Here is a 26,286-nt window from a genome sequence, read left to right on the forward strand (position 1 = left end):
ACGGGGCTCACTGGACATGTGAACTACTATTTTATTCCCCATTGCCATCTTCTGATTGGGGGTTGATGTTTTACAGATGTTTTTTTCAAAGGCTTTTTTTTTTTTGTTTCTGAGGTTAGGATGCCCCCTTGCCCCTCGCTCCACACCTGGGCAAGTCCAGACTGCCTTCCAGGATAGCCTCCACGCACCGCCTCCCACCTGGGCTTGCCTGGCTTCCTGGGGGACGCGCAAGGGAGGGGTGGGGAGCAGCAGGCCGGGTGGGGGGATCAGGGGACCTTGGCGGGGGCATCCGCAGGGGCTGCAAGGCCTCAGGTCAGCATGGCGTGGGTGGGGACAGCTTTTCTCCCTGGGGTCCTAAGCCAGTGACTTGTGTTAGGACCTTTGTCCCTCCTCCCCCTGGTGGCCCAGCAGGGACCTGGTCTAGCCGGTCCTGCAGCCTCCATTCCCCCACCTGCCCCTCCCCGCTCTGTGGTGTGGCTGCCCAGGAGAGAAGAGGCCCAGGGAAGGGAGGTCTCCAGTGGGGGTGGGGGTGACAGGCCAGGGCAGCAGGGCTGAGCCCGGAGCTGCTCACAGCTGCCAGGCACTGGTCATCATGGCCACGAACTCCTCATCTGTGTTCATGGAGGCACTCACGCCGCTGTAGTAGTCCTGGAATTCCGCCAGCGTGACCTGGGAACAGAGGGCCATGAGGGGGCGGCCCAGGAACTGCCTGGGGAGGGGACCCCCTGCGCAGACACCCACCTGCCCGTCCTTCTCAGAGGAGTCGAAGTTGTCCAGGAAGCGGCGCAGCACCTCGTCCTCGGTCCACTCCCCACTGCGCACCTTGGGGTGGGCACGGCCACTGTACACCCCGCGGAGGTCGTCCACTGTCACTACACCGTCCCCACTGCGGTCCAGCTTGGCAAATGCAGCTGCGATGACTGCCTCCCGGGCCTGGGACATGGGGGGCTAGGACAGAAGGTGGTGACTGGGGGTGCTGGGTAGCAGACCCAAACCCCCAGGACACTGCAGAACACCGGGGCTGTCACCCCAGCAGGCGCCTCTTAGCAGCTCTTGGGGAGGAGTCCCCTGTCTCCACATCTCAGCATCCTCTGTCGCCTCATGCCCAGGGCACACGCCTTGACTGCCAGGTGGGGGCTCACCCGCAGCGCCCGAAGGAACTCCTCCAGATCCAGCGTCCCGCTGCCGTCGCGGTCCCACCTCCTGCACACACCCTCTGCCTCCGCCTGGTCCAGCACCAGCCCGAGTTTGGCCAGACCCCGCCCGAACTCGTCAGCATCCAGGGATCTGCTCCCGTCCCGGTCTAGTTGGCGGAAAAACCTGGGGACAGGGGACACAGTTGGAACAGTGGTCTCAGGGGCCAGAGTCAGGAAGGCGAGAGGGGACAGCTCACCTGGCCAGGCCCTGGATGCCCGAGGCCCCGCGGGACAGGCACTGCGCCCGGAGTTTCTCCATGGTGGCGTCCACAGCGTCCATGCTGGGTCTGGGCTCTCTGGGCAGCTGGAAGGGGGAGAGGTCAAGGTGGGGACTCCCGCAGGCCCACCCTGGCCAACTGCCCCTTGTTCAGACGCTCTCACCTGGCCTGCGTCTGTCCCAGAGTCCTGCCTGCCGGGCCTTCTGTTAGCTGTGTCGTGCCTGGGGAGACTGTTGCTAGCGGGAGGTGCCTCTGGAGACGGGGCGGGGCCCAGCTGCATGAATGCACTGTGCTGGCGGACAGTGGATGGGGGGGAGAAGGGAGGGGAGGGGAGGGGAAGGGCAAGGATGGGTGCACCCAGCCTGACTGCTTACTCAACTGCCAGCCCCACAGGGCCTGGGACACAGCCAGATCCCTGTGGCATTGCATCCCTTCCTGGCTGCAAGGAGGAGGGGCAGGCCACTGCCCTGCAGGGGATGAAATGCCCTGGGTGGAGGGAGACAAGTTCGTGGTTGGGGAGGCTTGAGGCATGATTCCCGTGTGACCCTAGTCAGGTCTCTTTCCCTCTCTGGGCTTCACGGGGGCTTCTCAGCCCCAGCCAGGGCGGACAAAATTGCTGAGGAATCAAAGTTCAAAAAGGGCCCCCAGGTTCTGACCGGCCACAGCGGCTCATGCCTGAAATCCCAGCACTTTGGGAGGTCTAGGTGGGAGGATCACTTGAGCCCAGGAGTTTGGACCAGCCTGCGGAACATATAGAGACCCTGTTTCTATTGTACAACAACAACAAAGTCCCAGGTGGGCCGGGCGCGGTGGCTCACACCTGTAATCCCAGCACTGTGGGAGGCCGAGGTGGGCAGATCACGAGGTCAGGAGTTCGAGACCAGCCTGTCCAACGTGGTGAAACCCCGTCTCTACTAAAAAATACAAAAATTAGCTGGGCATGGTGGTGGGCACCTGTAATTCCAGCTACTCAGGAAGCTGAGGCAGGAGAATCTCTTGAACCCAGGAGGTGGAGGTTGCAGTGAGCCAAGATCACACCACTGCACTCCAGCCTGGGCGACAGAGCGAGACTCCATCTCAAAAAGAAAAAAATAAAAATAAAGCCCCAGGTCCTGGGGCCCCAAGACCTCCTGCCCAGGCCCACCTCCAAGGGCAGGTCCTGCAACCCCACAGGGACTGAACTGAGCATGAGGGACACCTCTGCTCACTGCCCCACAAGGCTTGTCACTGGCGGTCATTAGAAGCCTGTCCCAGGACTTCTGTCTTTACAGATGATTTGCTGTTGGTTTTCAGGCCTGAAATGTGACTTAGTGGGCTCACTCCTGACAAGGTGGTGAGCCAGAGGTCGTGACCCCAAGTGGAGGAGCAGCCCTGATCCCGGACATAAACCTCAAGGGACGAAGCCACCTCACCGAAGGCCTTCAACAGAGATGTCGGATATACCTGCCCGCTAAGATGGGTGAGTTTCCCAGGACTTGCAACATGGGCCCTGTTTGGGGACCCACTGTTCCCCCAGAACTAAGGATCATCAATCGGAGCCTTCTCCAAGCCTGGTCTTACCTCGCCCACAGCGCAATTATATTGTCAGAAGTTGCCTTGCCTAAGCACAGTGGCTCATGCCTATAATCCTAACACTTTGGGAATCCAGGGCAGGAAGATCACTTGAGCCCAGGAGTTTGAGTCCAGCCTGTGCAACATAGTGAGACCCCCCATCTCTACAAAAAACACAAAAAATTAGCCAGGCATGGTGGTGTGTTCCTGTAATCCCACTTACTCGGGAGGCTGAGGCAGGAGGATCGCTTCAGCCTGGGAGTTGGAGGCTGCAGTGAGCTATGATTGCACCACTGCACTCCAGCCTGGGTTACAGAGTAAGACCCCGCCTCTTAAAAAATAAATAAACTGGCCAGGCACGGTGGCTCACGCCTGTAATCCCAGCACTTTGGAAGGCCGAGTCGGGCAGATCATGAGGTCTGCAGTTCAAGACCAGCCTGGCCAACATGGTGAAACCCTGTCTCTACTATAAACACAAAAATTAGCCAGACACGGTGGCTCACGCCTGTAATCACAGCACTTTGGGAGGCCAAGGCGGGCAGATCATGAGGTCAGCAGTTCGAGACCAGCCTGGCCAACATGGTGAAACCCCATCTCTACTAAAAATACAAAATTAGCTGGGCGTGGTGGTACACGCCTATAGTCCCAGCTACTCGGGAGGCTGAGGCAGGAGAATTGCTTGAACCTGAGAGGCAGAGGTTGCAGGGAGCCGAGATCGTGCCATTGCACTCCAGACTGGGGGACAGGAGCAAGACTTGTACCAAAAAAAAAAAAAAAAACAGGCACGGTGGCGGGTGCCTGTAATCCCAGCTACTCTGGAGGCTGAGGCAAAAGAATCACTTGAACCTGGGAGACAGAGGTTGCAGTGAACCAAGACCACACCACTGCACCCCAGCCTGGGCAACAGAGTGAGACTCTGCCTCAATAAATAAATAAATAACTTAAAAAAGAGGTCAGGCGCAGTGGCTCACGCCTGTAATCCCAGCACTTTGGGAGGCCGAGGCGGGTGGATCACTTGAGGTCAGGAGTTCAAGACCAGCCTGGCCAACATGGTGAAACCCCATCCCTACTAAAAAATAATAATAATAGGCCGGGCGCGGTGGCTCAAGCCTGTAATCCCAGCACTTTGGGAGGCCGAGACAGGCGGATCACGAGGTCAGGATATCAAGACCATCCTGGCTAACACGGTGAAACCCCGTCTCTACTAAAAAATACAAAAAACTAGCCGGGCGAGGTGGTGGGCGCCTATAGTCCCAGCTACTCGGGAGGCTGAGGCAGGAGAATGGCGTGAACCCGGGAGGCAGAGCTTGCAGTGAGCTGAGATCTGGCCACTGCACTCCAGCCCAGGCGACAGAGGGAGACTCCGTCTCAAAAAATAATAATAATAATAATAATAATATAATAATAAATAGCTGGGCATGGTGGTGCATGCCTGTAATCCCAGCTACTTGGGAGGCTGAGGCAGGAGAATCACTTAAACCCTGGAGGTGGAGGTTGCAGTGAGCCAAGATCATACTCCAGCCTGGGTGGCAGAGCGGCAGAGCCAGACTCCGTCTCAAAAAAAAAAAAAAGAGGTTGCCTTTGGAGTCTGAAACCAATCTGTAGGTTACAGGCAACCCAGCATCTTGATTCAAGCCACCACTGATGTAACATCATCAGTTTTATGAGAAACCATGGTGACATCTGGCTGCCGAAATCCTGAGGGCTCACTGCAATCCAGAATTATTTAAATAGAGAAATACTTTTATGTCTATGAGTGTTACAAGCAGCATTTTTTTTTTTTTTTTGTCTGTGTAGAGAACTATAAAATATAACCACTATTATCGAAGTGCTGTTTTGGCATCTCATTTTTACATGTTTAGTAAGAATTTCTTGGGAGGTCAATGCAGGAGGATCACTTGAGGCCAGGAGTTCAAGACCAGCCTGGGCAATGTAATGAGACCTTATCTCTAGAAAAAATGCAAAAAACTCAGCGAGGCATGGTGGCATATGCCTGCGGTCCCAGCTACTTGGCAGGCTGAGGTGGCAGGATAGCTTGAGCCCACGAATTTTTTTTTTTTTTTTTTTTTAGAGGGAGTCTCCCTCTGTCACCCAAGCTGGAGTGCAGTGGCGCAATCTCGGCTTACTACAGCCTCCATCTCCCGGGTTCAAGTAATTCTCCTGTGTCAGACTCCCGAGTAGCTGGGATTACAGGCATGCGCCACCACACCCAGTTAATTTTTGCATTTTTAGTAGAAATGGAGTTTCACCATGTTGGCCAGGCTGGTCTCAAACTCCTGGCCTCAGGTGATCCACCTGCCTTGGCCTCCTAAAGTGCTGAGATTATAGGTGTGAGCCACTGTGCCCAGCCGAACCCAGGATTTTGAGGCTGCAGTGAGTTGTGATCAGCCTGGGCAACAGTGAGACTTTTGTCTCTTTAAAAACAAAAAGAAAACAGAATTTGAGCAATAACTTCCCCCAAAATTGAAAGTGGCCCTGGCCCTCCAGACCTGGAGTGTGTTCCCTTCACACCTCTGGGCCTCTGGTTTTTTTGTTGTTGTTGTTGCTGTTACTGTTTTTTGTTTTTTCTCTGAGACCAAGTCTCACTCTGTTGCCCAGGCTGGAGTGCAGTGGTGCGATCTCCACTCAGTGCAGCCTCCGCCTCCCGGGTTCAAGCAATTCTTCTTGAGTAGCTGGGATTACAGGTGCCCACCACCACACCTGGCTAATTTCAGTATTTTTAGGAGAGACGGGGTTTCACCATGTTGGCCAGGCTGGTCTCGAACTCCTGACCTCAGGTGATCCACCCATCTCAGCCTCCCAAAGTGTTGGGATTACAGGCCTGAGCCCCACACCTGGCCTGGGCCTCACTTTCCACAGCTGTAAAATGAGGACAAAGCCTATGTCTACAGGGAACTCGAAGATTAGACGCAATCGGTGTAGAGAGTGCTTTGCGCACGCTCCCTAGATTCTACCTGGCCCAGCAGGACCCTACCATGAGGCACAGATAACACAGAGGGCCTCCCTCTTGCCCCCAAGCCAGGATGAAAGGATGAAGGACCCAGGCCAGGAAATCATCCGGTTTATTCTTGAGCACAGACAGGCCCCAGCCTGCCTTTCCTTTGTACAAACAACCCCCCTCCTTGTTCATCCAGAGGAGAAAATGGGCCCATTGTCACTGCACTGAGGGGTCACTGTTGCCAGGCAGGCAGGCGGGCGCCATCCTGAGGGCCGTGGGTGGCCTCCGACCTTTCTGGTCTGAAACAGGCTGTGCCCCTCGGCGGTTCCTGGTGTGACAGTTCCCTGAGTGAGGAGGTGGGGGAATGGCTGGCCCCGAAAGGCACAGGAGTTTTCTCCTTTCCCTGGTTTGACAACAAGTAAAGCACCGTGAATGTCTTGGACTAAGAAGGACAGCGCAGAAACAAGGAGTTCAAAAATAGATTCTTTAGGGCGTATAAAAAGGAGACAGTTGCATGCTACAAAAGCTAGGCTAGGGCCGGGCACGGTGGCTTACCCCTATAATCGCAGCACTTTTGAAGGCCGAGGCGGGTAGATCACCTAAGGTCAGGAGTTTGAGACCAGCCTGGTCAACATGGTGAAAGCCCCTCCCCCTCCCCCGTCTCTACTAAAAATACAAAATTAGCCAGGTGTGGTGGTGGGCGCCTGTAATCCCAACTACTCTGAAGGATGAGACAGGAGAATTGCTTGAACCTGGGAGGCGGAGGTTTCAGTGAGCCAAGATCACACCACTGCACTCCAACCTGCGTGACAGAGCCAGGCTCCATCTCAAAAAAAAAAAAAAAAAAAAAAAAAGCTAGGCTGGCTCGAGGGAGCCTCATCACGTCAGCAGATGTACTAGGGGTCCCTTTAGGAGCCCACAGACCCATCCTGTTCTTCCTGGGGTGTGTCAGGCACTGGTGACAAACAGAGAACAAGACAGACAAAAATTCCTGCCCTCATAGAGCTTACACTCTGACGGTAACAAGTTCAGTAAAGAAAATAAAATGAAGCTGGGTGTGGTGTGGTGGCTCATAAGGTCGCTTGAGCCTGGGCAATATAGCGAAAGCCTGTTTCTACTAAAATTTTAAAAATTAGCCAGGCATGGTGGCGCGTGCCTGTAATCCCAGCTACTCAGGAGGCTGAGGCAGGAGAGTCACTTGAACCCAGGAGGTGGAGGTTGCAGTGAGCCGAGATCGCACCGCCGCACTCCAACCTGGGTGACAGAGGGAGACTCCGTCTCAGAAAAACTTTAAAAAAATAAAATAATTAGCCGGGCATGGGGACACATGCCTGTAGTCCCAGCTACTCGGGAGGCTGAGGTGGGAGGATCTCTTGAGCCCAGGAGTTCAAGGCTGCAGTGAGCCATGATCACACCTCTGCACTCCAGCCTGGGCGACACAGTGGGACCCTGTCTCTGTAAAGAATAAATAAAAATAAATTTGTCTTTATTGGCTGGAGCCTCCCAATTCTGGTGTGGGATAGAAAACTAAGAAAATGCATTAGTCCTGGGATCAGGGCTGCTTCAGTAGGAACAAGAATCAGGGCAGCTCCCCGCCCCCCACAAAAAAAGGAGAAAAACTCAAATAATGGGGAACTTGATACCATTTGCATTCACCAGACAGAAAAAGAGAGAAGTCTCAATTCAGGTGCTTCAGGGGCCAGACAAACTAAGAGAGGTAAGACCAACAGAGGCCAGGCACGGTGGCTCCCACCTGTAATCCCAGAACTTTGGGAGGCCTAGGCAGGCAGATCACTTGAAGCCAGGAGTTCAACACCACCCTGGCCAACATGGTGAAACCCCCATCTCTACTAAAAATACAAAAATTAGCTGGGCGTGGTGGTGCGCATCTGTAATCCCAGCTACTTGGGAAGCTGAGGCAGGAGAATTGCTTGACCCAGAAGGTGGAGGTTGCAGTGAGCCAAGATCACACCACTGCACTCCAGCCAGGGTGACAGAGTGGGACTCTGTCTCAAAAAAAAAAAAAAGACCAACAGAAACTCACACCCTGGCTAAAGAGGGTGCCCTGGACTCCAGGCAAGCATGGCCAAGTCTTGCCAGAAATCCCGATCTTTGTGTTTGCATTGCCAGGTTTTTAGCAAGGGTGACTGATTCAAAGTTTAAAAACAAACAAACGAGAACACTTCTGTCTGGGTTAAACGTCTGCATCTGGCCTGTGGGCCTATTTGAAAACTTTGACTGTTTAGCCCGTTCTGATGCTTAGACAGGACTGTGGCTCTGCCATAGGGTCCCCCTGCAGGACGCTGGTGACTCCCAAGGACATTGACAGCAGTGGCTTTCTGTCTCCATTCTGGAATCTGCATTCCGGGCTCACACTGTGGTCCCAAACACCGCAGGCTGGAGGGGGTCCCTGTCTGCCTCTTCCCCAGTGCTATTGGCAAGGGGTGGACCAGGCCCACCGGAGGGTGGGTGGCCAAGGTCACTGGCCGGCACGGGCCCCAGGCGCTCAGCCTCAGCCAGGGCAGCCAGCAGTCCGGCCAGGGGTGGTCGGCGGCGGCAGATGTCCTGCAGCAGCTCAGCCCGGGGCTGCAACTGCCTAATGAGTTTGTCCCTCTGGTGCACGGCGGCCTGCAGGCTGTGGACAGTGGCCTCTGAGGTCATCAGCTGCTCCTGGAGTGTGGCAATCTCACTGGCAAGAAGGCAAGAGGAGGTGATTACGGAACTGAGGACCACGGCGCTTGTTCCTCCCTGCTCCGGACCCCATCACCTTTGGGATAAAGCCCGCATTCCTCACCACTGCCTCAGGGTCCTGCCTGGTTATGAACGGAATGTTTCTTTGTTTTTACTATTATTATTATTATATTTTACTTTTTTTTTTTTTTTTTTTGAGATGAAGTCTCGCCCTGTTGCCCAAGCTGGAGTGCAATGGCGCGATCTCAGCTCACTGCAACCTCTGCCTCCAGGGTTCAAGTGATTCTCCTACCTCAGCCTCCCTAGTAGCAGGGATTACAGGTGCCCACCACCACGCCCGGCTAATTTTTTGTATCTTCAGTAGAGACGGGGTTTCCCCATGCTGGTCAGGCTGGTCTCAAACTCCTGACCTCATGATCCGCCCACCGTGGCCTCTCAAAGTGCTAGGATTACAGGCATAAGCCACCATGTCCAGCCTATTATTATAATTTTTGCGACGGAGTCTCGCTCTATTGCCCAGACTGGAGTTCAGTGCAACCTCTGCCTCCCAGGTTCAAACAACTGTCCTGCCTCAACCTCCCGAGTAGCTGGATTTACAGGCATGTGCCACCATGCCTGACTGATTTGTGTAGTTTTAGTAGAGACAAGGTTCTGCCATGTTGGCCAGGCTGGTTTTGAACTCCTGACCTCAAGTGATCCACCCGCCTTGGCCTCCCGAAGTGCTGGGATTACAGGCTGAGCCACTGCACCCGGCCTGAACTGAATGTTTCTGTTTCCCCAAAATTCATATCATGAAGCCCTAACCCCAATGGGAGGTGTATTAGTCCATTCTCACGATGCTATAGGGACATACCTGATACTGGGCGATTTATAAAGAGGTGTAATTGACTCACATTTTCACATGGCTGGGGGTAGCCTCAGGAAACTTACAACCATGATGGAAGGCACCTCTTTACAGGGCAGCAGGAGAAAGAGAGACCAGCAAAGGGAGACTCCCTTATAAAACCATCAGATCTCTGACTAATTGATTGAGACAGAATCTAGCTCTGTCATCCAGGCTGGAGTGCAGTGGTGTCATCTCAGCTCACTGCAACCTCCGCCTCCCGAGTTCAAGCAATTCTGCTTTAACCTCCCCAGTAGCTGGGACTGCAGGTGTATGCCACCATGCCCAGCTAATTTTTTTTTTTTTTTTTTTTGCATTTTTACTAGAGACAGGGTTTCACCATGTTGGCCAGGCTGGTCTCGAACTCCTGACTTTAGGTGATCTGCCCGCTTCAGCTTCCCAAAGTGCTGAGATTACAGGCGTGAGCCATTGCTCCCAGTCATCAGATCTCGTGAGAACTCACTCACTATCACGAGAACAGCATGAAGGGGAAACCATCCCCCATGATTCACTTACCTCCCACCAGTCCCTCCCACGACACGTGGGCATTACGGGATTACGATTCAAGCTGACATTTGGGTGGAGACACAAAGCCTAACCATAGCAGAAGGGTATTTGGAGATGGAGCCTTTGAGAGATGATTAGGGTTAGATGAGGTTGTCAGGGTGGGGGTCTCTATGATGGGATTAGTATGCTTATATGAAGAGATACAAAAGAACTCCCTAGCTCGCTCTGCCCTGTGAGGATGCAGAGAGAAGCCAGAAATCTGCAAGCCAGAAAGAGGGCCCTCGCCATAACCTGACCATGCAGGCACCCTGCTCTCGGACATCCAGCCTCCAGAACGCTGAGAAACAAACATCTTGTTTAAGCCACTTAATTTATGGCATTTTGTTTGTTTGTTTGTTTGAGACAGAGTCTCTCTCTGTCGCCCAGGCTGGAGCGCAGTGGCGCAACTTCTGCTCACCGCAACCTCTGCCTCCTGGGTTCAAGCGATTCTCGTGCCTCAACCTCCCGAGTAGCTTGGGACTACAGGTGCCCGCCACCACACCCAGCTACTTTTTTATATTTTTAGTAGAGACAGGGTTTTGCCATGTTGGCCAGGCTGGTCTCAAACTCCTCAGCTCAAGTAATCTGCCTGCCTCAGCCTCCCAAAGTGCTGGGATTACAGGCTTGAGCCACTGCGCCCGGCCTCCCCATCTATTCTTAGTAGGCTCTTCCTCCAGGAAGCCTTCCCTCTGAGACCCCTCAGAGCCCCATACGCCCCTCCATCACAGCCGTTGACCACTGATGATGTAACTGCCCAGTGACATGTCTATCTCTCCACTGGACTGTGGACGCCCAATGGGCAAGGCTGAGTAGGTCTTACTGATGTGCTCCAGTACCCAGCATAGTGCCTGACACACAGTAGGGGTTCAATGAAGATGAATGGATGAGTGCCCGGCACACAGCAGATGCTCGGTAAAAATGAATGAATGTCCAATTAGCTCTGAATTAATAGTTCCCACCTGGAGCCCAGCTCCTCCCACCTCCCTGGGTGCCTGTCTCATCTCTTTCATCCTCAGCTATCAGAGGGACTCTTCAAAAATGCTGATATGGGACAGCATGGTGGCGCATGCCTGTAATCCCAGCACTTGGGGGGCTGAGGTGGGAGGATCACTTGAGCCCAGAAGTTCCAGGCCAGCCTAGGCAACAGTCTGGCCCCATTTCTAAAGGATTTTTTTTTTTTTAATCAGCCAGGTGTGGTGTCGCATGCCTGTGATCCCAGCTACTTGAGAGGCTGAGGAGGGAGGGTGAGACTGTAGTGAGTCGAGATTGCACCACTGCATTCCAGCCTGGGCAACAGAGCAAGATCCCATCTCAAAAATAATAAAAGACAGATAGGCGTGGTGGCTTATGCCTGTAATCCCAGCACTTTGGAAGGGTGAGGTGGGAGGATTGCTTGAGCCCAGGAGTTCAAGACCAAACTGGGCAACATGGCAAAACTGTTTCTACAAAAAAATTAGCCATGCGTGGTGGTGGACGCCTGTAGTCCCAGCTACTGGCGGTGGTCAGACTGAGATGGGAGAATCACCTGAGCTCCGGAGATCGAGGCTGCACTCCAGCCTGGGCATAGGAGTGAGGCCCTGCCTCAAAAATAATAAATTTAGGCCGGAGGTGGTGGCTCACGCCTGTAATCCCAGCACTTTAGCAGGCTGAGGCGGGAGGATCACCTGAGGTCACAAGTTAGAGACCAGCCTGCCCAACATGACAAAAAACAATCTCTACTAAAAATACAAAAATTTGACTGGGCGTGGTGGCTGGCGCCTCTAATCCCAGCTACACAGGAGGCTGAGGCAGCAGAATCGCTTGAACCCGGGAGGCGGCGGTCGCAGTGAGCTGAGATCGTGCCACTGCACTCCAGCCTAGGCGACAAGAGTGAAACTCAGTCTCAAAAAACTCATAATAAATTTAAAAAGTTAAAATGCTGATATGGGCTGGGCATTGTGGCGCATGCCTGTAATCCCAGCACTTTGGGAGGCCGAGGTGGGCAGATCACCTCAGGTCAGGAGTTCGAGACCAGCCTGACCAGTATGGTGAAACCCTCTCTCTACTAAAAATACAAAAAAATTAGCCAGGCGTGGTGGCAGGTGCCTATAATCCCAGCTACTCGGGATGCTGAGGCTGGAGAATTGCTTGAACCTGAGAGGCGGAGGTTGCAGTGAGCTGAGATCGTGCCACTGTACTCCAGCCTGGGCGACAGAGTGAGACTCCATCTCAAAAAAAAAAAAAAAATGCTGATATGATCCCCTCTTCCCCAGCTGAAGAGCCTGCTATGGCTCCCAGTGCCTACGCTGGGCGGTCTGTGGTCCCTGAGTCGCTCAGCACCTGTGGGAAAGTGGGCCTGTTTGAAGTTAGAGGCCCACACCTGTGTCACTTCTCTCAACTTTACATACTGATTACTAATTAGAGTTTTTTGGTGTTTTTATCAATCCCATAATCAGTCTAGCTTCCATACGAGTGCATACGGTTCCCCCTACCCTTCCTTGCTTTCCAGCCTCGGCTCTGCCTCCGCCCACCGCCTCGGTGAAGTCCACCTGGCCGGCCCCGGGTCTCACCGGTCCTTGGCGCGACCCAGTTCGTCTAGGGCAGCGCGCAGCTGCTGGTCGTGGAGAGCCAGGCGCTCGGCCTGGGCGTGCACCGTGCGCTCCGCCGCGTCCAGCCGCGCCTCCAGCTCCGCCGCGCGCCGGTGCACGGCCGCCAGGTGTGCGTTCGCCTCCCGGATCTGCAGGGCAGGCGGCGCCGACATGGCCCAGGCCGCTGTCCAGGCCCGGCCACGCCCCCGGGCGGTGCGGAACTGGCAAGGCCCCGCCCCTGCGGTGGCCCCGCCCCTCTGAGCCTCGGCGCGATTGGTCGCTGACCCCGCTAGACTCCGCCCCACAGGGCTAGGTCGCGCTCTCCTCAAACCCAAACACTACCACCGGTTCCGGGATCATGAAACTCCGCCCCTGAGTTTGGGCTCACTCTAGGATTGGACAAGATCTTGACAGCCACGCCCCCAGGCTGGCCACATCCTTTGGCGGCTAGCGCAACTCAGGCTCTGGAAACGGGATTGGTGACACCTTCGATACTGTCCCCGCCCTACTTGGAAGCTAACACCAGGATTGGCCCGGACTCCGCGAAACAGCATGTTGCCCGTCAGGGGCAGATCCAGGCACGGCCTCGCCCTTTTATCCTTTATACAGTCTCGGATTGGTCAAGTCCCTTTTAGGTTCTCCCTCCAATTCTAGCCACGCCCTCAAGTCAAGCGCCTGGGTACTTCATCCGGCCTAGGGCGTGGAATAGCCGCTGGTTGGACAGAGGCCACGTCCCGCGGAGCTTCTAGTATTGTCATTGGTCACTTTTCCGTCTAGTATTGTCATTGGTCATCTTCCCGATAATCCCCGCCCCTGATCCTGTCCATGGCCCAAAACAGTAGCACGCGGCTTAGACTCCAGCTTGGTGACTGACCACAGGGCATGACCACTCGCAATACAGATTCTGACACTGGGTGTGGCCACATCCCCGCCAAGCCCCGCCCCACAGCCATTGTCTCGTTTTGTCTCGCTGCTATCAACTGCAGTCCCGCCCGTCCCAGTCTGAGCCTGGCCCCTCCCCTAGTAGATTAGTCCCCGCCTCTGGTAGTCAAACCGTCCCTAACCTAGGATTCCCTGAGCTGGGACTAGCGAAATCTGTTTGCACTGATCGCAGTCGTCCTCAGTTTTACCCTCTGGGAATCGGCCTGGGGGTGCACGTGCTGCTCTCTTCCACCAGGCCCGTCCCTGGCGCGTGGCGCGATCCGTGTCCATGTCCGCGGCTGTCAATAAAGTTGCTCACTTGTTGCCGGCCCGCTACCCCGAGAGGTTGCGCGCGCAGCCCGAGAAGTCTCGCGATAGCCAGTTGCGTCTGCCCTTGCTCTTGCCGAGCCGGCGGGGTCTGAGGTGTGGGATCAGGGTAGCAGGCTATGGCGCCGAAGGTTTTTCATCAGTACTGGGATATCCCCGATGGCACCGATTGCCACCGCAAAGCCTACGTCACCACCAGTATTGCCAGCGTCGCTGGTGAGCGCCGACCGGGTCCGGAGGGTGGAGGGCCGAGGCCGCAGGGAGGTCGTGGGGTCACTGGGGGCTGTTTTTTTGAATCGAACGGGGCTGGGAGTCTCGCGGGTACTCACGTGGTCGTCATCGGGGTGTCTTGGGCAGTCGTAGAGGGGGGATCTTGTGTGAAATGGATGTTGGTAGGGAATCTAGCAGGGTTGGGGAGCACTGGGAGGTCGTGACATGCGACAAACTAGTCCCCGGGGTCGTCTGAGGCGGTCCCAAGCGATCGCCAGGCTCGGGGAAATTGTGGAGTGAGACATGGCCATTATCAGGTCCAAGGAGCTAGGGGACCACGAAACTTTCCAACGGGGTAGCAAATTGTTAGAGGTGATCATGAGTCATGATTGGGGCATCTGAGGGCGGTACAAAAGTTTGAGAAAGTTTTGGGGTGGGATGAGGTCTTTCTGTGGTCAGGGGGTGCTGAGTGGTTAGGGACACCTGAAGGTTTTACTGGGACTGCCAGAGAGGTCCTAGGTGAGGTGGATCAGGAGCTACTATGAGGGTAGTCTTGCAGGGGAATAAGAGGGACCCACAAGCCCTGGCATTCTCTCTCTCTCTCTTTTTTTTTTTTTTTTTTTTTTTTGAGACAGAATCTTGCTCTGTCGCCCAGGCTGGAGTGCAGTGGCGCGATCTCGGCTCACTGCAACCTTCACCTCCCTGGTTCGAGCAATTCCTCTGCCTCAGCTTCCCAAGTAGCTGGGATTACGGGCGCGCGCCACCACGCTCTGCTAATTATTTTGTATTTTTTAGTAGAGACGGGGTTTTACCACGTTGGCCAGACTGATCTGGAACTCCTGACCTCAGGCAATCCGCCCGCCTCAGGCTCCCAAAGTGCTGGGATTACAGGCGTGAGCCACCACACCCGGCAGGCCCTGGCATTCTCTTATAGGGTAGACCTGAGTCTTGCCCCTTCCAGCCTAAGCGTTTCATGGGCATCATGTCCTTTAATTCTCAGCCACAGGTTGAGACTCATCAGGTCCCAGATGGGGCTGGAAGGAGGAGACAGCTTGTCTCGGGGTGTGGTGCTGATGAGTGAAGGACTTCTGGGACCAGGGGGGCTCCCTAGGGGTCTTAAAGGGGGAGGTCGGAACTTTTGACAGAGTCGCCATGTCAGGGGATCTCTGATGGCATCACATTTAGATTTAGGGGTGGTCAGGGCTTCTGTGAGCCCTCCAAGGGTGCCCAGGGGTCTTCAAGAGTGACATTCGTTCTCCCTAAGGTTTTTTTTTTTTTTTTTTTTTTTTTGAGACAGAGTCTCATTCTGTCACCCAGGCTGGAGTGCAGTGGTGCAGTCTTGGATCACTGCAACCTCTGCCTCCCAGGTTCAATGTATTCTTCTGTCTCAGCCTCCCAAGTAGCTGGGATTACAGGTGCCTGCCACCATGCCTGGCTAATTTTTGTGTTTTTAGTAGAGACAGAGTTTCACCATGTTGGCCAGGCTGGTCTGGACCTCCTCACCTCAGGTGATCTGCCCACCTTGGCCTCCCAAAGTGCTGGGATTACAGGCATGAGCCACCGCACCCGGCCTTCTCCCTAAATTCTTCAGTGACAGCTCCACTCAGTGTACAGAACTTGGCTGAAACTTGTTTCTGGGTCCTCCCCTCACTGCCCCACTCACTTCATTCCGGGGCTCCCCTAACTTCTCATCTGAGGGAGATAAATTGTTTCATGGCTGGTTTCCCTGAGTTGGGGGCCCTGGACGACGGGGAGACTGTACTCAGCAGAGCCCAGGACCTGTGGGCACACAATAACTATGGATGAATGAATGAATGAAGCATCTTGTGGGTATCATTTGTGAGTGAATGAATGAGTGAATGTGGCACCTTGTTAGGTACTCAGCAACTTTGAGTGAATTAATGAGTGAATGAATGAGTGCATGAGTGGCAGTAGCTGAATGAATGAATGATGAATGAGTGGCAGTAGCTGAATGAATGAATGAGAGTGAATGAGTGGCAGTGGCTGAATGAATGAATGAATGCAGGAGAATGAGCGACAGTAGCTGAATGAATGAATGAATGAATTCACACTGGGTCTGGTGGTCCCTGTGGGAGGCTCAGGGGGAACCAGCAGAGGGGGAGCAGAGGGAAGGGGGCCTTTTGAAGGGCTCTGAGGGCTCCTGGAGGGGTGGATATGGCAGGACACCACAACTGGATGACAGCTGTAGCAGAGTTGGGGTGGGGCAGTCCTTGACCTCTATGGGATGATCAGGGGGTCCCAGCTCGTCCACTCCCAGTTCAAGGACTTTGGAAGGGATGGAGGATGGTGGGCACGCTCACGGTGTCAGCCGTGCTACATGAGCTGCTAGGGGCCTCTTGGCCAGGACCACTGGCATATGGGGGTGGCATAAGGAGGTTCCGACCAGGAGTCCCTCGGTGACTGGGTTCTGGGGGCGTCACTGAGTCTTGTCTGTAGTTCCCTCTTGAGATGAGAGGGTTATAAGACTCTCATGGCAGCCAGGCGCCAAGGCTCACGCCTGTAATCCCAGCCCTTGGGGAGGCCGAGGTGGGCGGATCACGAGGTCAGGAGATCGAGACCATCTTGGCTAACACGGTGAAACCCCGTCTCTACTAAAAATACAAAAAATTAGCCAGGCGTGGTGGCGGGCGCCTGTAGTCCTAGCTACTGGGGAGGCTGAGGCAGGAGAATGGCGTGAACCCAGGAGGCAGAGCTTGCAGTGAGCCAAGATTGTGCCACTGCTCTCCAGTCTGGGGGACAAAGCAAGACCCTGTCTCAAAAAAAAAAAAAAAAAAAAAGGCCGGCGCGGTGGCTCACGCCTGTGATCCCTGCACTTTGGGAGGAGGCCGAGGCAGTTGGATCACAAGGTCAGGAGATCGAGACCATCCTGGCTAACATGATGAAACCCCATCTCTACTAAAAATACAAAAAAATTGCCAGGTGTGGTGGCGGGCACCTGTAGTCCCAGCTACTTGGGAGGCTGAGGCAGGAGAATGGTGTGAACCCGGGAGGCGGAGGTTGCAGTGAGTCAAGATCGCGCCACTGCACTCCAGCCTGGGCGACAGAGCGAGACTCTGTCTCAAAAAAAAAAAAAAAAAACTCTCATGGCTGGCCCAGCTCTGGATCAGGACTCATCAGGTCCCAGGCAGGGCTGTCAGTCCCCTCTCATTAAGAATCTTCAAGGCTGAGGCAGGCGGATCACCCAGGGTAAGGAGTTCAAGACCAGCCTGGACAACATGGTGAAACCCTGTCTCTACTAAGAATACAATAATAATAATAATTAGCTGGGCATGGTGGCGGGCGCCTGTAATCCCAGTTACTCAGGAGGCTGAGGTGGGTGGATCACGAGGTCAGGAGATCAAGACCATCGTGGCTAACATGGTGAAACCCTGTCTCTACTAAAAATACAAAAAATTAGCCGGGCATGGTGGCGGGTGCCTGTAGTCCCAACTGGAGAGGTTGAAGCAGGAGAATAGCGTGAACCTGGGAGGCAGAGCTTGCCGTGAGCCAAGATAGTGCCACTGCACTCTCAGGCTAGAGTGCAGTGGCATGATCTCGGCTCACTGCAACCTCCGCCTCCCGGGTTCAAGCAGTTCTCCTGACTCAGCCTCCCGAGTAGCTGGTACTACAGACTTGCACCACCATGCCTGGCTAATTTTTGTATTTTTAGTAGAGATGGGATTTCACCATGTCGGTCAGGCTAGTCTCAAACTCCTAACCTCAAATGATCCACCCACCTTGGCCTTTTAAAGTGCTGGGATTACAGGCGTGAGCCACCACACCTGGTCCTCTGTCCACCTTTCTGAGGTCAAGCAGGGATCCCAGGGGTTGGTGTGGGATTAGGAGAAACCAGATCCACAAGGCACTTTTTATATGCGGTCCCTTTCTCTGCATCCTGGGCCTGTTTCCCCATCTGTGCTTGTGGGAAGCAGACGGTCCCTCCTCTGAACTGCTCTGAATATGAACCCCACTGCTGGATGTGAGTCCCCCCAGTTGCTCTTGAGGGACAGAACCAATATGAGCTGGACTGGATCTGAGGCTAGGGTGCTATTTGGGGGGGTTACTGCCAGGCCTGGCAAGGCCCATAGGTCCCGTGAAGCTGGATGGGGAACTGGGGTGGAACCTGCTCCCCTGGGGCAGTCGTGGCAGTTGAAGCATGGGCTGTGGTCAGCCCTGCCTGGCGTCCAGGCTCGCTGTGCTGGTGACCTCTGGAGAATTGCTTTACATCTCGGAGGTCCCCTCACCTCCCGTGAAGGAGGGGATAACAGGACTGAGCCCATCAGGCCCTGAGGAGGATGAGGGCCCTTGCGGCCCATCCCTGGCAGTTCTGTTTTCTCTGGGATGGGCTGGCCGCAGGAGGTCCCTGCCTGCAACTGGGCCACGTTTCAAGGCTGTAGGGAGGAGGGGGGTCGCTTGTCTGCCCGGAGCATTCAGGCGGAGGATTGGGGTGCCCCAGCTCGGGCTGGCTCAATCTGCCCATCCACCGTGGAGGGGCTGGTGAAGCTGGGTGGATTCTGGGAGGAGGCGGCCTAATGGCCTGCTCGGCCTCACTCAGGAGGGTGAGTGAGGCCCCTAGGCTCCCAACAGGGACGGTGGGCTGGGATCAAACCTCTGTCCCTGCCACCTACCTGGCCCTCGGTTCTGGGCCCTGCCCCTGCCCAGGCTCCTCATGCATAGAAGCCAATGTCAGGGGCCAGGCGGCCGGGGGAGATGGCAGAGATGGAAAAGCTGACCGGAGGGGTGAGGCTGGGCAGCGGGGGCGGTAGCCAGGCAGCCAGGTGTGCAGAACGAGCCCAGGCCCGAGCTGCCAGCAGGAGGGGGTCGAGAGTGGCAAGGAGGAGGCGTTGGCAGCCAGGGAGGGAAGCAGAGCGGCTGCCAAGGGGGATTAGGCCCAGGAGCCCCGGGCCCCACAGGAGAATAGAGCCATTGATGGGAACCCAGAGCTGGGGCCCTGGTGCCAGGGCCTGTAGGGGGCGCCGCTGAGCTGGCCCGCTGAGCTGAGCAGGCCGGAAGCAGCTGCAGAACCAAAGTCTCAGGCCTGTTCTTGTGTCCACCATGTGGATGAGTCTCCATCTGCCAGCCGGTGCCCAGCTAGGGCCAACATGGCTGATGGGTGCCCAGCAGGTGCTCTGCAGGAGCCAGTACTGGTCAGGCTTGAGAAAGTGGCTAAGGGAGGCCTGGCAGGGAGTGGGGAAGGAAGTGAGAGGCCCCCCAACTTTGGAGCAGCAAACCCGAGTTCAAATCCAACTCTGCCACTCAGCAGCCGGAGGCACCATGGGCAAAGAAGGGGGGCTACTGGGAGCCACCTGGGGGGCATTATGAGGACTGAGGGAGAGACCACCCAGTGGGGTGCCCGGCCAAGCAAGGGCTTAGCAGCAATGGGGTCTGAGCAGCCTCCCTCCCCTCTGTCTCGCAGGCCTGACCGCCGCTGCCTACAGAGTCATACTCAATCCTCCGGGCACCTTCCTTGAAGGAGTGGCTAAGGTCGGACAATACACGTTCACTGCAGGTGAGCAAGCTGGTCTAGGCATGGCTGGGCCCTCTCCTGGCACAGCCACAGCTCTCGGAGCACATTTCACAGCTGCCTCTTCTCCCTCACTCCCCAGCCTGTGTCCCCAGTGCCGGCCACCAGGAGAAAGTCGGGTGTTCCTTTATCGGGAACACATGTAGGGTAGGGAGGCCCAGGACACCAACTCCAGGACTGGGGCCGGGAGGCTGCCATGCACAGCAAGTGGCTGAGCCATGGCGTCTGTCTCCATCTAGACGCTGGCAGTGAGCGCCCAAGAGGCTCCTGCTGCGCCCCTCTCAGGCCCTTGCTCAGCGCCAACTCTTCCCATCTACCCGGCAGCTGCTGTCGGGGCCGTGTTTGGCCTCACCTCCTGCATCAGCGCCCAGGTCCGCGAGAAGCCCGACGACCCCCTGAACTATTTCCTCGGTGGCTGCGCCGGAGGCCTGACTCTGGGGGCACGCAGTGAGTGGACCGCTCCCCACCCCCACTTCCTCCCAGCCTGGCAGAATGACCCCTGACCTCTGCTCATCCTCCACCCTCTCTGTTCCATCCCAGACAAGGAGCAAAGCAGCCTTCTTGAACACCAGCCATTTCAGTCATAGCGACAGTTGCTGCTGCTGCTTAAGCACTTACTGTGTACCACCACGCTAAGCCTTCAGCTCAGCCCATAGGGCCCTCCCTGACCTGCCCTGTCCCCTCTCCACCCTCCCCTCCTCACTCTGCTCCAGCCACACGGGCCTCCTTGCTGTTCCTCCCACATGCCAGGCACAGTCCTGCCCCAGGGCCTTTGCATGGCAGTGCACCGCCTGGAATGCTGTTCCCCTCACTGTCCTGACCAACCTGTGTACAAGCCAGCATCCCCGCCACCCTCACTCTGTGTCCCCTTCCTTCTGCATGCCTTGTCAGAGGACACAGGTCACCAAGGTCACCACCTGTCTTTGCCACTGGCCTGTGAGTCAGAGAGGAGATGCTGGTCCTCGCCCTGCCAGCTCTCTCCCTGCACCTGGAGCCCTGCAGGGGAGCTGCCCCCGCAACCTTCACTTTACAGAAAAGGGCATTAGGGCTCAGGGAGGGAATGAATTGGCCCAAAGTCACCTGGAGGAGCAAGTGGCCTTCTTTGCAGCCATCAGAGGGTGCAGCCCTGGTGGAGGAGGCCCCGCTTGGCACAGGGGAACCCGCTTGGAGCATAAGCCAGACACCACTCCTCCTGCTCTCCCACGGGCCCAGGCTCAGGGTCAGTGCCCGCCTGTGCCCCTGGCCTACCCTCAGCCCGCCAAGGCTCGGGCCCTCAGGGCCAGCGGGAGGAGTGAATGAGCCTTCTTGCAACTCAGCCGCTCTGGCCTGGCATGTTGGGAGTGATGGATGGCAGGTTCCGGGCAGGCAGAGAGGGAGGGTGCGAGGGCAGGGCCTATTCTGTCTCTGCGTCAAGACCTTGGGGAGGCCCTGTCCCTCCCCAGCTCCCACTGGAACTGGTCAGAGGTTGGAGGTGGGTTGAGGTCTTGACTGTAGCCTAGCTTGGGCTGGAACTGCTCCCCGTCCCCAAGCCAGCCTTCCTGTCTCTCTTCAAAGAGTGTGAGTCCCTGTAGGTCCTGGTGTGTGGGACACACCTCCTTCCTCCTCTGGCCCAGGGGCTTTGGAGCAGGAGAGCCCGGGGAAGTGGGGGCACCGTCTAGGCTCCTCGGTACACCGACCACGGGACAGATGCATGGCCTAGCCCTGGCATTCATGAGCAGAGGAGAGACTGAGACACACTGATGTGTCACCACTGCCCGGTGCCCAGCCTTGCCGCAGCCCCAGGCGAGGGCAGCACAGTGTCCCTCTCATAGGAGGCAATCAGTGTGGGGCGGGATGAGGGCCCACAGCCTGGGTTCCTGCTGGGAAGCGACCTGGACTCCAGCCTCCCTGTGTGCGTCAGTTTCCACATCTCCAGAGTCTAGGGCCCTCCTCCTGAGTGACAATCCCTGAAGAGAGTGTCCTGTCAGGGGTCTCACTCTGGCTCCCAGGGTAGGCACTGGCCAGGGCGTGGAGCATCTTGGTCCGGCTGAGCCGCACCCAGCCCTGACATCACCTCCCCACTCCCACAGCGCACAGCTACGGGATCGGCGCCAGCGCCTGCGTGTACTTGGGCATAGCGGCCTCCCTGGTCAAGATGGGCCGGCTGGAGGGCTGGGAAATGTTTGCAAAACCCAAGGTGTGAGCCCTGTGCCAGCCGAGACCTCCAGCCCGCAGAATGCGTCCAAAAATAAATTCTGTGTCTATGTGTGTGTCAGTGTCCGGAGGGCTTGGTGATGGCGACACAGCGGCCAGCGAGGGCGGATCTGGGAGGGAGTGAGGAAGGGAGATAAGATAAGGCCCCCCGCACACGCGCCTGCCTGCCGCCCGCCGTCCCTGCCAAGTGTACCAGCCTTGCCCCACAGAAGTGGTAGTGCATCAGGCTAGGGCCATCGGGAGCCAGGAGGGGAGATGGCTGGGATGCGTCCCAGCCTCTGCTTCCCCCAGTTCCCAGGGCAGGGCGGGAGTGTGCCAGTGACCTGCCAGCAAGTGGAAGCTGGGCCCCGCCGCCCACGACCCTTCCCTCAGCGCTGTCAGCTCTGGTCACAACCCCCCTGCAGATCTTGAGCTATCCCTTCTCTGGGCCTGTCCCCAAAGCCAACAACATGTGGAAAACACGCCCAGGCCCCGTCTCCAAATTCCTGGGCACTGGAGCGGAGAGCCCCGGACAGGCTGGCCCAGCAGCCGTCCCCATCCGGCAGGTCACTCAGAGCCCCTGGGGCTGAGACAGAGTGGGACAGGACGCCCCTCAGCACCTGGCTGGTGGCAGCGACAAGGGAAAGAATTGCAATCCCTTCCCGCCACCTGTCAGGCCGGTGATTTAGGTGGCCCTGGAATGCTGGCACCATCCCGGGCCCCTTTTCCAGAACTGACTCGTGCTCCCTGGCAGCTGGAGAGGAAGCCTGCGAGCTCCGACATGCTGCAGTGGACTGTAAATTAGGGCGCTCCAGGCTCCACCCAGGAGAGCGGAGCTGTGCGCAGCCCCCGCTGGGATGGATCTGGGTCCTGCTGGCAGGCCGGGGACAGCAGGAGCCAGCGGGACTGGCTGTAGCCCTCCTGCCCGCTCCTCACCCATGTCCAGCCCCATTTCCTCCCTTTTCTCAAGCCCACCCATGGGGCCTAGATGTGGTGAAAAGCCAGACTTTCAGCCTCATATCCTTATCTGTCCGCCTCCAGGTAGTAACTCCGCCTGGAACTCCTGGATCCAAGCAATCCTCCCCGCTCAGCCTCCCGAGTAGCTGGGACTACGGCCACCGCCACTATGCCCAGTTAATTTTTTAAAAATATTTTGCGGCCGGGCGCGGTGGCTCAAGCCTGTAATCCCAGCGCTTTGGGAGGCCGAGACAGGCGGATCACGAGGTCACAAGATCAAGACCATCCTGGCTAACACGGTGAAACCCCGTCTCTACTAAAAAATACAAAAAACTAGCAGGGCGAGGTGGCGGGTGCCTGTAGTCCCAGCTACTCGGGAGGCTGAGGCAGGAGAATGGCGTAAACCCGGGAGGCGGAGCTTGCAGTGAGCTGAGATCCGGCCACTGCACTCCAGCCTGGACGACAGAGCGAGACTCCATCTCAAAAAAAAAAAAAAAAATGTTGTAGGCTGGGCCTGGTGGTTTGAGCCTGTAATCCCAGCACTTTGGGAGGTGGAGGCGGGAGGATTGCTCAAGGCCAGGAGTTTGGAACCAGCCTGGGCAACGCAATGAGACCCTGTCTCTACTAAAAAATTCGTCTTTTTGAGACATAGTCTTACTCTGTCTCTCAAGCTGGAGGGCAGTGGCAGGATCATGGCTCACTGGAACCTTGACCTCCCTGGCTCATGCGACCCTCTCATCTCAGGCCTCCCTGGTAGCTGGGACCGCAGGTGTGCACCACCACAGCCAGCTAATTGTTTTTATTTTTATTTTTGGTAGCGATAGGATCTCACTGTGATGTGCAGGCTAGTCTCAAACTCCTGGCCTCGAGCAGTCCTCCCACCTCGGCCTCCCAGAGTGCTGGGTTTATAGGTATCAGCCACTGTGCCCAGCCACTGTGTGCAGAGATTCTGGGTCCCTTCTTTCAGCCCCTGCCTCGAACGTCCTCTCTGGAGAGAGCACAGATGTCCACATGTGTTCCAGCCCAAGGTGGGCATGCAGTAGCTCATGTCCACTTCTGGAGCTGGGTGCCTGGGCCTCGGGCTCCCTGAGAAAGGGTGGACACGCCTACCCCGCCCCAGAGGGGCAGGGGTCCTGACACCTGTCCAGGCCCTAACAGAGTTGTTAAAACAAAGGCTCTGGGTTCAAATCCCAGCACTTGATTCTTTCCTTGTTCTGTCCTCAGAGGACGGCAGCTCCCACTCCTCAGCTTTTCCACCTAGTAAATGGGAATCAGGGCCCCTCAGAGATGCCTCACAAAGAAAGACAGTTCCAGCTCCCTGCAGGCATCCCATCCGCTCAAGGGCACCAGCCTCCTCTGTCTCTGCTGCGGCCGGCAGGGGGCAGCGCCCACCGCGGCACGGCCTGTCAGGCAGCGTGGACCCGGGTGGTCATCCCCAGGCCCCCAGCCCCGCGGTGACAACAGGCGTCAGATTCCATCCCTTCCTCCGCACTCGAGTCCTTGTCTGTCCCTCATCCCCCTTCCTTCCCATGCATCCTGCCTGCAGCAGCCAGGTGGCAGCTTCTAGGAATAGGCAATATAGCCCCAAATCTCCAGCCAAGGACACCGAAGGCTGGACAGGAGAAAAGACTAGTCCAAGTCCCCACGACGGTCACCCTCAGCCCTGCACCACAGCCGCTTCTGGGACCAGTTCCACGAAGGCCTCCGCTCCCTGTCAGCCCTTCCCCAGCCCTCCAGGCCCATGTGTGGCCCAAACCCTGTACCGGGTCTCTCAGCCGTCTTCCACGGATCACACACTCAGGCCCACCTGGGGTGGGCGAACTGGAAATGTAAAGGCAACAAGCCCCTTCGCACCTCCCAGCCCCAGGTGCCCCCGTGTTCAAGGGAGCCGACGGCTCAGACCAGGGGCTGTGCTCGCCGCCTACCCAGCCCATTCCGGGCCAGCTGCCAAGGTTGGCGCAGGCCTGCCAGGCGCCCCCACCCCGCCTGCAGGACAGGCCCCCCAGAATGGAACAGGAGGGGGTGGCCTCTTGCTAGGCTCCAGGGAACCCCAAAGCCCAGGCCCCCTGGCCCATAAACATTTACTAGGTTGTGGACGGCTGATGTCACTCCTGCCCTACACGCAAGAGGGCCCCCGTCTAGAACATCTGCCCCAGCGGGCTCCCTGGGGGGGCTGTGGGGGACCCTTCCGGAGTTCACCCTGAACTTCATGGAGCCCTTCCCAGCCCCAGGCAGTCAGGACTGGAACTGAGGGGCAGAGCCTCCCTGGGGAGCTAGGAGGGCTTCCTAGAGGAGGAGGCGGCGCAGCAGAGAGGGCCCAAGGATGAAGAGGCTTTTCCAGGTGTGCCCAGCGGGAGGGTGGTCCAGGCAGAGCACACAGCGACAGTAAAGGCCTGCTGTGAGGGAGAGCAGTGGGCGATCAGGGGCCTCCTGGCCCAGGAGAGGTGCCTGGGGGCTGCGGGGCACGCACTTGCTTCCCGAGAACCCATCTCTGGAGACATCCTCAGCAGAGACAAGGCTCCAAGAACACTGTCCTGGCCCAGCGCCACGGCTCATGCGTGTACTCCCAGCACTTCAGGAGGCCGAGGCCGGCAGATCACTTGAGGTCAGGAGTTTGAGACTACACTGGCCGACACGGTGAAACCCTGTCTCTACTAAAAATATAAAAATAAGCCAGGTGTTGTGGCAGGCGCCTGTAATCCCAGCTACTGGGGAGGCTGAGGCAGGAGAATCCCTTGAACCCGGGAGGTGGAGGTTGCAGTGAACCAAGATCACGCCACTGTACTCCAGCCTGGGAGACAGAGTGAGACTTTGTATGAAAAATAAATAAATAAATAAATAAATAAATAACGCTGGCCTGGGCTGGCGCTGACCCAGGCCCCGCTGCCGGGGGTCTCTAAGCTCTTGAGTTCACCCCTCACCTCCTTCAGTTCTCAGTTCACAAGCCACCTCCTCCTCTCCCCCCCAGGCCACCAGCACCCCACACTCATTTGCCTTCTAGTTTTTCCCGTAGCCCGTGCCAGTTTCTAAACCCCGCGTCACCATCACGTGTGTTATTTACGTGTACCTCCTTGAGGACTGGGACGTATCCTGGCTGTTATCTCCTCTGCTTACACCCCGGCACCCAGCCGAGGAACGCAGCAGGGCTGGAGAACTATGCGTGGAACGAATGAATGGATAAACAAATGAATGAATCTCCTGGTCTGCAAAGGGTGGGAGGTTCAGAGGTGGGGCCTGAGAACCACTTAGTGGTGGCTCTGCACCCTGCCTGGCCCTGCTCTGCTGCCTGGGTGGTGTGGGCGCTGGGAGAGGGGTCAGGGTTCTTCTCACTCTCCCCCCGATGAGATGATGGCTGCAGTGGAGTGCGGGAAGGCAGGGCGAGAGAAGCCCTCCAGACCCAGGGGGCAAGACTCAGAATTCATTCAACAAACAGTCATGTGCAGTATAACAGCGTTTCGGTCACTGACAGACTGCATGTGTGAAGGGGGTCCCATAAGACTTTTTTTTTTTTTTCGAGACAGAGTCTCTGTCACCCAGGGGTTGAAGCGATTCTCCTGCCTCAGCCTCCCGAGTATCTGGGATAAC

At 56.6% G+C, this 26,286-nt stretch overlaps 3 protein-coding genes and 1 pseudogene across 4 annotated transcripts; 2 read left to right on the top strand and 2 right to left on the bottom strand.

Annotated features, from left to right (window-relative positions):
- Positions 1 to 7: 7 nt before the first annotated feature.
- CAPS (calcyphosine) lies at positions 8 to 12,667 on the bottom strand. Of its 2 annotated transcripts, none has more exons than XM_031660082.1 (6): positions 12,573 to 12,667; positions 1,578 to 1,666; positions 1,394 to 1,500; positions 1,143 to 1,320; positions 742 to 948; positions 8 to 669 (listed from the first exon to the last, which is right to left on the bottom strand). In XM_031660082.1, exons 3-6 carry the CDS (start codon positions 1,474 to 1,476, stop codon positions 568 to 570), a joined length of 570 nt encoding a protein of 189 aa, XP_031515942.1. In that variant the 5' UTR covers positions 1,477 to 1,500; positions 1,578 to 1,666; positions 12,573 to 12,667; the 3' UTR covers positions 8 to 567. The 2 variants fall into 2 exon arrangements, with proteins under 2 accessions (XP_031515942.1, XP_017807607.1); XM_017952118.3 differs by lacking the exon at positions 12,573 to 12,667 and adding an exon at positions 1,789 to 2,165.
- On the bottom strand, positions 8,090 to 13,513 carry VMAC (vimentin type intermediate filament associated coiled-coil protein). The gene is made up of 2 exons (XM_003914740.3): positions 12,573 to 13,513; positions 8,090 to 8,592 (listed from the first exon to the last, which is right to left on the bottom strand). Exons 1-2 carry the CDS (start codon positions 12,761 to 12,763, stop codon positions 8,274 to 8,276), a joined length of 510 nt encoding a protein of 169 aa, XP_003914789.1. The 5' UTR covers positions 12,764 to 13,513; the 3' UTR covers positions 8,090 to 8,273.
- Positions 13,514 to 13,594: 81 nt separating this feature from the next.
- On the top strand, positions 13,595 to 21,821 carry NDUFA11 (NADH:ubiquinone oxidoreductase subunit A11). The gene is made up of 4 exons (XM_009193279.1): positions 13,595 to 14,054; positions 19,465 to 19,557; positions 19,897 to 20,019; positions 21,642 to 21,821. The coding sequence occupies exons 1-4, from the start codon at positions 13,958 to 13,960 to the stop codon at positions 21,752 to 21,754; spliced, it is 426 nt and encodes a 141-aa protein (XP_009191543.1). The 5' UTR covers positions 13,595 to 13,957; the 3' UTR covers positions 21,755 to 21,821.
- Positions 21,822 to 23,535: 1,714 nt separating this feature from the next.
- On the top strand, positions 23,536 to 25,488 carry LOC103879906 (annotated as a pseudogene).
- Positions 25,489 to 26,286: the final 798 nt, after the last annotated feature.

Source organism: Papio anubis, chromosome 20 (genome assembly GCF_008728515.1).
Source record: "Papio anubis isolate 15944 chromosome 20, Panubis1.0, whole genome shotgun sequence".
Taxonomy (NCBI): domain Eukaryota; kingdom Metazoa; phylum Chordata; class Mammalia; order Primates; family Cercopithecidae; genus Papio; species Papio anubis.

Coding starts and splice junctions, on each gene's coding strand:
- CAPS (XM_017952118.3), bottom strand. CDS start 1,945: ATGCCTCAAGCCTCCCCAACCACGAACTTGTCTCCCTCCACCCAGGGC. Junction 1,667..1,788: donor CCTGTGGGGCTGGCAGTTGA/GTAAGCAGTCAG, acceptor CCCCGTCTCCAG/AGGCACCTCCCGCTAGCAAC. Junction 949..1,142: donor AGTTCCTTCGGGCGCTGCGG/GTGAGCCCCCAC, acceptor CTTCTGTCCTAG/CCCCCCATGTCCCAGGCCCG.
- VMAC (XM_003914740.3), bottom strand. CDS start 12,763: ATGTCGGCGCCGCCTGCCCTGCAGATCCGGGAGGCGAACGCACACCTG. Junction 8,593..12,572: donor CTGGGTCGCGCCAAGGACCG/GTGAGACCCGGG, acceptor CCTTCTTGCCAG/TGAGATTGCCACACTCCAGG.
- NDUFA11 (XM_009193279.1), top strand. CDS start 13,958: ATGGCGCCGAAGGTTTTTCATCAGTACTGGGATATCCCCGATGGCACC. Junction 19,558..19,896: donor ACAATACACGTTCACTGCAG/GTGAGCAAGCTG, acceptor TCTACCCGGCAG/CTGCTGTCGGGGCCGTGTTT. Junction 20,020..21,641: donor CCTGACTCTGGGGGCACGCA/GTGAGTGGACCG, acceptor CCACTCCCACAG/CGCACAGCTACGGGATCGGC.